Source organism: Notothenia rossii (assembly GCF_949606895.1).
Source record: "Notothenia rossii genome assembly, chromosome: 11".
Classification (NCBI taxonomy): Eukaryota; Metazoa; Chordata; class Actinopteri; order Perciformes; family Nototheniidae; genus Notothenia; species Notothenia rossii.
Window position 1 is genome coordinate 33,792,617 of NC_136910.1, and position 8,924 is coordinate 33,801,540.

General features: G+C 39.5%; 1 protein-coding gene across 1 annotated transcript in view; it reads left to right on the plus strand.

The window, feature by feature from the left end:
• Positions 1-8,924, plus strand: part of col27a1a (collagen, type XXVII, alpha 1a) — a 103,656-nt gene extending 94,732 nt beyond the window's left edge. Inside the window, exons 42-61 of the mRNA XM_079657754.1 lie at positions 116-172; positions 263-316; positions 397-450; positions 550-603; positions 1,877-1,930; positions 2,211-2,318; positions 2,971-3,078; positions 3,200-3,307; positions 3,410-3,463; positions 3,870-3,932; positions 4,017-4,070; positions 4,155-4,190; positions 4,317-4,334; positions 4,450-4,485; positions 4,571-4,597; positions 4,731-4,781; positions 4,868-5,036; positions 5,117-5,226; positions 5,595-5,813; positions 6,586-8,924. Coding sequence (XP_079513880.1) covers positions 116-172; positions 263-316; positions 397-450; positions 550-603; positions 1,877-1,930; positions 2,211-2,318; positions 2,971-3,078; positions 3,200-3,307; positions 3,410-3,463; positions 3,870-3,932; positions 4,017-4,070; positions 4,155-4,190; positions 4,317-4,334; positions 4,450-4,485; positions 4,571-4,597; positions 4,731-4,781; positions 4,868-5,036; positions 5,117-5,226; positions 5,595-5,813; positions 6,586-6,732 — 1,581 coding nt within the window. The 3' untranslated portion in view covers positions 6,733-8,924. The remainder of the gene's footprint in view (positions 1-115; positions 173-262; positions 317-396; positions 451-549; positions 604-1,876; positions 1,931-2,210; positions 2,319-2,970; positions 3,079-3,199; positions 3,308-3,409; positions 3,464-3,869; positions 3,933-4,016; positions 4,071-4,154; positions 4,191-4,316; positions 4,335-4,449; positions 4,486-4,570; positions 4,598-4,730; positions 4,782-4,867; positions 5,037-5,116; positions 5,227-5,594; positions 5,814-6,585) is intronic.

An 8,924-nucleotide genomic window follows, 5' to 3' on the forward strand; every position in this document is an offset into this window, starting at 1 on the left:
TTCAAAAGAGAGCCACTAAGTAAGCCTCCGATATATACAGTGTTTAGTTTCAAAGCTAAATACATTAGTGTGCCTGATATCAGTGATCTCACATTGTTCTGGTGTTCCTCTGCAGGGCGAGCAGGGGGACGATGGGAAGGTGGAGGGTCCTCAGGGTCCTCAAGGTGACATAGTAAGTCCCGCCTGAATTTTCTCCCTCCTTCTACTGATTGTAGGAATGAAAGCATTTGCTTTTAGCTCATGTATTTCATGTCTTTCTCAGGGTCCTCCAGGTGACAGAGGAGAGAGAGGGGAATCAGGAGACCCCGGATACAAAGTGAGTTGAATAAGTGATTTGAATCATGTTTTTAAACATATCTTTGTTCATTAGGTTAATATTGTGTCTGTGTTTCTCAGGGTCTGGTTGGTGTGGACGGGGGAAGAGGCCGGCCTGGAGCTCCTGGACTACCTGTGAGTGTTCCATAAACAGCTCTGCCATTTAGTCTGCATAAACAACTGGCTCACACTGGGCCTCTTTATTTATTGCATTAACTTAACCGGCAATTTCAGGGGCATCCTGGACCTCGAGGGCAACAAGGACCCAAAGGGACCAAAGGAGATCAAGTAAGGATGAAACAAAAACCTTGTGTGTGTTTGCTAGAGGTGTGTGCATTTTTGAAGGGTTATAAATGATATGCAGTCCTCCAATCCAATCTAATCCAACTTTATTTATAAAGCACTTTAAAACCTCCAGACCAAAGTGCTGTACAGAGAGATGCATAACATATAAAATCACAGAGCTCAGCTCACAAAACAAAAAATAAATACATTTAAAATAAAAGATACGAACACAAAACAAACCAGAATAAACGTGACAATTACAAAATAAAAAACATAAAAACAGCCATATGATAAAAACAATAGACCACTGAAAGCAAATAAAAGCAACAATCTACTGGTTTCCGAATGCTAAGGAGAAGAGGTGGGTTTTAAGACGGGATTTAGAAACAGACAGTGTGGGAGCCTGTCTGATTAGCAAGGGCAGGTCGTTCCACAGTTTAGGGGCGGCAGTAGAGAAAGCACGGTCCCTCTGCGCATAGATTAGTTGTTGGCCCCCTCAGGAGCAACTGACCTGAGAGTGCGAGTGGGCGTGTAGCTGTGTAACAGCTCAGAGAGGTAGGGTGGGACCAGGCCATCGAGGGCTTTAAAAGTAAATAAAAGAGTTTTAAACTGAATCCTCGAATGAACGGGAAGCCAGTGGATTGAAGATAAAAGTCAAAATGATAAAAGTCCTAATTATAGTTGTATTGCATTAGCTTCAGTCCTTGAGAGCTTTAGATCCTATGTTTTATATATAGTATCAAAGCTGAATGCCGGACTAACTCATTGGGTAAAAACTCTTAGTTTTGAATTACATTTTCTATTGATTAATTTTTTCATTCACATTTTTATAAATGCATGTTTTACTTTGTATTATAGGAAAAATATGTTTAGTAATTATTATTTATTTGTAAACCCTTTGTTTGATGCTTGACTAAAGAAGAAAAGGGGGGAAAGGGATACAAAAGGAACTCAGTTAAAATAACATTATTTGACAGTTTTGATTAAAGTTCAACAGCAAGATAAGAGTTGCAAACACATCATTGGGTCTCTGGCAAAGTGTGAAGGTTAGCTCATGTTGACCAGATCCAACAGAAACATCCATAAAGAGGTCATTAATCAGCTGAATGAATACTGTGATATAACAGTAGTACTATGCTTTCATTTGCTTATTTTGGCTTGGTTCTCATCAACAGCATCTGCTTCAATCTAATTGTGGATCATTGTCAGTGACAAACAAGGACCTGCAGATGTGGGACACTAATACTATAATATCTCCCATTTTCTCTCCCTTAAGGGTCAAAAAGGCAAAAAGGGTCATTCAGGACAAAAAGGAACCAAAGGCCCTGAGGTAAGTCAACAACACCTGCCTCATTACATTACAAATGACAGATGGTTTATACTCATAGCTTTAAATGTCTGCATTTCGTGACTAGAGAACTTGGAAATGATGGCTAAACAAAAGTCATAAATAGATTAACGTGGAGAGGAGAGGAGAAAACAGATTGTGTTCATCTACTCTCGAGTAAACGAGACGGTCGAAAAGAAGAAGAAGAAGAAGAAGAAGAAGAAGCCAGTAACACGCTCGGTCTGTATTTCTGATTAATCCTCTCTTCTGGTCCTCTCTTCAGGGTTTGGGGGGTCCGTCTGGTCCCAGAGGAGTGGTGGGCCGAGAGGGCCTGGAGGGAGCGCCCGGGATGGACGGGGTCCCAGGGAAGGACGGCAGTAAAGGCATGCCGGTGAGACAATAATATTAGTCCTATTCACACCAAGGCAAAGCTTTGCTGAGTTTCGGTCTAAAAGATGTAAATATATAGAACATGCAATAAAAGGACAGACTAGAAGAGAATGGAGATGCTACAGTGTTTATTGATGCTGCATGCTTCAATAAAGGTACAGATTTTATTATTTTATTTATTTATGCATTCTTATGAATCTACTTATCCAAAGTACTTTGCTGCATTTGATGCGTGAACAGTGCTTTACAAATATAGTCTGTTCATGGGTTTTTTCTTACCTATTCTTTATTTTATTTGTTTCTTTGCTGACATGCCTTACAGGATTAAATGATGCTACAAAATGAATGTGTTGGACAGAATAAACAACAAAGTGATGAATTGCATTGTGTGCTATGTTTAGAGACTAACCTGAGAAGCACCAGATTTGTCCTGAGGGTGTTGCTATGAGGAAATGCATTAGACTTCACATGGTGTATTCTTAGACGTCTGAAAGTCATCAGCACATGTGATGACTCTCTATTAAACAATGAGATGTATTGTGTTATAAGTGAAACAAAGCAGAGCTCAGGGGCAAAGTGCTGGACAGAAATGCATACTGGTGTATTGTTCATCTTTGTGGTGAATCCTAATACCAACATGCATCTACATGTAGGGAGAGCAAGGTGATGATGGGGAGGAAGGTGTTACTGGCAAATCTGGCTCTCGTGGTAAAACTGGTGTCCAGGGACTCCCAGGAGATCAGGGGACCTTCGGACCAAAGGTGAGAGGGATAATGAACTAGTAAACTCTGTAATGCATTGCATTCCACCACTCATTACATATCATTTGGTGCTTATTTATTTGCCCATGAGTGATTTTTACTTCATCATTCATCCATCCAGGGTGAGCGGGGTCTTCGTGGACAGAGCGGCCCTCTGGGGAAAAGAGGTTTCAGAGGAGGGATGGGACTGCCGGGGCTTCAGGGAGACCAGGGGCCAAAAGGACAACCTGTGAGTATCATAAGTTAGAAAAACAATGATTTACCTACACCGGTCATTTGAATAGACTTTTTGTAACTCTGTGTGTCTTATTTTGACTTTATTCTTATTCAGGGTGATATAGGAGACTCCGGTTTTCCAGGAATCCTGGGAGTTTTTGGACCAAGGGTATGTATGCATCACCAAACAGCAGCACAGTGTAAACACATTGACGTTAATATACAATTCTCATGTCATTCTACAGCCACATTATATTTCTGACACTCCAAACTCAACTCTGTTTTTAGATTAAATAGATTAGATTAGATATTACAATAAAAATAAAATGATGAAAACAGAACATTCAAAAATGTAAGATACCATTTGACACAATTTATTCAAAACTACACACCATTTTGTGTGTATAATGTAATGTAAACGGACACAAACACAATGTATTCATCTGTCACTGAGGAGTCTGCTAGACACTACATTAGACATTGAATGATATCAAAGATTAGAGTGCAGCTTTGATCACATGTACAAAGTGGGTTATGATAAAAGTGTGTTTAAATATGATCTCTGCTGTTTCCAGGGGCCTCCAGGGGACTTTGGACCAAAGGGCACTCGGGGACCAAAGGGGCCACAGGGCTCAATAGTAAGGACACTAATGGTACAGATATAAATTAATAACTGCAATTCACTTCTTATTTCATATTTGTTTTCCTGTTTTCTCCCTCAGGGCAGATCAGGAGTCCTTGGCCCCATGGGAATCATTGGCCCTAATGGAAGCGCAGTAAGTATTACACAGATTCATTGTAAAATGTACCATTCCTCTCGTTTATTTTCCAAAAAACTGACTGTGTGCATGTGTTTACAGGGTCCCAGAGGAGAGAAGGGCAATCGTGGGGAGACTGTAAGTCTTAACTTCTCACAACATATTTTCTTTTCCATTTGTTATACTTTTTAAATGTGTAAAAAGACAAAGACAGATTTCAAGACAATAATCAATCTGAAAATATGCCTTTGCTCTTCTGAACAGGGATTCCAAGGCCCCAGGGTACGTTTGTATGCTGTGTCATTTCCTGTTGTTACAGATAATTAGCATTTTCTATGGAAACTTGATTGAATACATAACATTAAATTCATAATGTGTGTTTTTCCCTTTTTTTTAGGGGTCTCCTGGACCTCGTGGACTCGCTGGACTTCCAGTAAGTTTCCCACCTTCCATGACATCATTTCCTTTTCAATATTCATGATACATTGTCTAAATAGCTTTTTTTTTTACCTCTGTAGGGTCGTCCGGGTATTCCTCAATCATTTGTAAGTCATGTTATTTTGTCTGATTTTATAACATCAAATAAAGCTTTAAGTAGTTAGAAATGATTTATTGTGTAAACCAGAAAGATAAAGAGACACTGGTGAGATAAGATATCATTTTGTTATTTTCCTGCAGAAGGATGACGGTGTTTTGGTCATGGATTCACACGCCCCTCTCAGGACCGAGGTTGGTGGATTTTGACGTCAACATGTCTACGTTTTGTGATATATTTTTGCAAATTGCAGTGACTAATCTTTTTGTCTGTCCTCCAGAATAAGCTGGCGATGGACCTGCCAATGCTGGACCAGGGCACAGAGATCTTTAAGACCCTCCACTACCTCAGTAACCTGATCCAGAGCCTGAAGAACCCCCTGGGCACCCGGGACAACCCTGCACGCATCTGCAGGGACCTGCACAGCTGTGAACACAAGTTAAACGATGGTGAGTGTTGTGTTGGAGACAAACATAGTGATTCATTGTATGTTTGGATAGACTAAGAAATGACCCACAATGTGTTTCAGGCACTTACTGGATGGACCCCAACCTGGGCTGCTCGTCAGACACAATAGAAGTCTCCTGCAACTTTACTGGAGGTGGACAGACCTGCTTAAAACCAATCACAGTTTCCAAGGTATTTAAGACACAAAAACAGATTAGATGGAATGAGCAAAGTCCACTAGATTATACAATTTAAAGTGAGATATTCCAGGGGGAAACATGTCTTTTTTCTATTTCTCTACTCTTTCTTTAGGCTTCTGGAAAGATCATCCAAAATTGACATTAAGATGTACTTTAACATTAGATTATGGCTCATTTCATATTCTTTGTATGACTGTGTGTTTTCTGATACAATAAGATATTCATAAATCTCGCTGTGATAATTGTGAACCTGGCTTAAACCAAGGTTAACGGTTCATGGTGATATCTATAGTTTCCATATTCACCTGTAGTGTGAAACACTTCCCCCACGTGTTAACTGTGCTGTGTGTGTCTGTGCAGCCGGCCATAAGCGTGTGTCGTGTCCAGATGAACTTCCTGCACCTGCTGAGCTCCGAGGCAGAGCAGCACATCATCGTGCACTGCCTCAACTTCTCCATCTGGAGAGCAGCGGAGGATCAGCCGGCCCCCCAGGGCTCCGTCAGGTTCAAGGCCTGGACCGGGGAGGTGTTCGAGGCGGGGGGAGAACTGGAGCCTGAAGTCTTAGAAGACTCCTGCTGGGTACGACTCACATGGTGCTAGCTGGCTTTGTGCCCTTAAGTTTAAAGACTTTCAGACTTGTTGCCATAAATATTACAGGACTCCTAAAAAAATTCAATATTCCATCACGATGGGTATGGTTTGCAGGATATAGTAGCAAGTACTTGACCATATTAGCCCCGTGCTCTGTTTAGGCTACTTTACAGTGTAAGATTACTTACATGCCTGCAAGCTGGACTGAGTGGAAAAGGATATGCTTTTATTTTATTTTATTTTATAAAGCAAACTAGGTAAGCTTTCAATATCAAAATGTCATGCATGTCAAGTTTGTTTTATCATTTGTATATGTTGTCTCACATCACATTAAAATGTGAATGATAATCAGAGTACAAATCCCACCATTTGAGTGAATTTTGTTTTTAGACATAATTATAAAAGTCCATTTAATTTCAATATATTTGAGCAATATTTATTTGTAATATATTTTCCAGTAGAGCAATGAGAATTACATTCTAAAATGTATCAGCTGTCAGGTTAGTATTTTGGAAATCTGCAGCAAAGTCTAGTCGAGGTTGTATCTTCATCTGAAGGTTTTTGATTGGGGTTAGGGCAAATACTAACTTTAAACTTTAATCACCAACTTATGTCTTATAAAAAAAATGCACAGCAGGATCACAAGTTACACAACGCGGTGTTTTGCAGAACGTGAGACTCCAACCTTGTGTTTTAGGAGCCCTCAGTGTACATTTCATGATTTGGACTTAAAAGATGGTCTTGTGTTTCTGGGTTTCAGATAAAAGATGGCCGCTGGCACCAAACCCATTTTGTGTTCCACTCCCTGGACCCCTCCCTGCTCCCTGTGGTGGACATCTACAACCTCCCCAAGACTACACCTGGCTCACATTACCACCTGGAAGTCAGTCCTGTTTGCTTCCTGTGAGGGCGGCCATGTTTTTCCTCTGATCATGGAGGGGGACGGATCATCCCCCCCCCGAGGTGACACTCTCATGCGGGCGTGGAGATTGGAGTAGTCTCCTCCAACCCATGGCAAATCAACCCAAGCGAGTACAAGCCTCCCCTCCAATCAGATCGTGCTTCACTCTTCCAAACTCCCGTTGGACTGCAGACACAGAGGGAGGAAGCCGGGGGGAGACAGAAGAGATGGGGAGGACAGGGGAGTTCTTGCACTAAAAGCATCTAAAAGCTTCTCCGTTTGGCAAAAGCTTCTTCAAGCTCTTCAGGAAGGATCTCCGTATGTCCGCCCGCGTGGAGAAATAAAAACTCCACGCCTCATCTCTCGAAAACATTGCTAAGTGAAGGGAGACCAAGGCCAAATTCATCTGCGGACATTATAATAACTTATTTTTGTAACTGTATGCATTTTTTTTGGAAATACCAGGAATTCTATTCAATTAAGAGAGAATAATTAAAGTAATTGGGATTAGTTTAATGTACATATATATAAGAATGCTTATTATTAACTTGTATACATGTATATCTTATGTAAAGAAATAATCTTCAAGTGCAATAGAAAATGAGAAGATGATTTGATATTTTACATTTATATGGAAGGATTTTTTCAGGGGTGCCATTTTTGTTTTACTTGCCTTAGGTGCTCATCATGATCTTGCCCACGTGAATCAATCCAGAGGCATGAGCATGGAATCACATCTGTATTTACTGGTGCTCCAAAATGGGACACCATGGCTTTTATTGACATCCTTAATGTGGGAAAAATAAGTTTCAGCTCTCAGTAACAACGTCTGATGATACGCTAATGCACACAAACATGGAAAGTGAGTGCAAGTAATACTTATTTCTATCTTTCTCAGTCATACATTATTGAACCGGATGCCACTGATGATTAGGGAGAATTGTGGAGATAATAAAAAAACAATTAAAGAGCTCTAGTTCTAAATAGTGTTTTATTAATTTCTCTACAATCGTGGAGTATCCGTTCCTGACTTGCAATAGGAATTATAATATACTCTGCGCCATATGGGACCAGGAGTCTCTTTTTCTCCCATACTTAAAATAAACAGACTTAAAGTGTTGAGTTTGAGCCACAGGAGAGAGGACAGAGGGTCAGTTAATCCAAATAGAAACCCTGTCTTCTATCTAATCCTCTCTCTAATGCATGGTGCTAAGTAAATGATCTAAGGTGCTAACCATAGTGCTGTAATAACACCACTTTGCTGAAATATTCTGATGTTCATAGTGCATGCTTGCTTAGATCAAATAAACAAAATACATATAATATATTGTGATAGTTGCCATAATGCACTATAATGCTAATATCCCAGCCCAAACAAAAAAGTTCCCTGATGTTGTTCAATGCTGCAGATACAAACATGCTTTTTCTGCTTGAACTTATTCTAGAAATAACTATACAAAATAAAAGATTACTCCTTTTGTATCCAGTATATAAATCACAGGGTTTGAATGATTGTTTGTAGGCATAACATTTTACTCTGTACAAAGCCCCCCCTCAGCTGTATGTAATATTTTTTAGAAACTCAACTAGCGGAAATAGTCTTAATTAAATAAAAGTTCCTTTGTTGTAGCTGGACACAAGTGTGTATAATTGTTCAAAGCGTGCTGTATACAGTGGACCCCCTCTTGCTAATTTAATGTTATTTAATGTGGTTAACGTTCTGTTGGTTAAAGCAATACTACTCTTTCTGACAACTTTATATATCAGTTTGCCCAACTGGTCTTGGAGTTTATAGATTTTTTTATGTGTAAATTTGGGGCTCCAGAGAACAAATTTATTTCAATGTTAATTATCTTTTATTTTTTTATTTTTTTGTTATTTCCTTTATGTTGTTTTTCCCTCTATGATAATCAACCATGTACTGTATCAGGACTCTGTTATAATATAACTTGTGTTTGAAGAATTGTGCAAATATGTGAAAAGTGTTTCTTCTTTTTGTAAATCTGTTGTAGACATTAAAACGAGCTAAGAATACCTCACATGTTTACATAAAGATTTTCTGTCATTTAATGCCTGTTTGGAAATATCTACCAAAAACAGTTAGTCATCAAAACTCTTTCTGTTGCCATCATCCTTTATCTGTCTACTGTTTATTCATTGTCCAGTGTCCATTTGTTCAATAAATACTTTCAATTTCA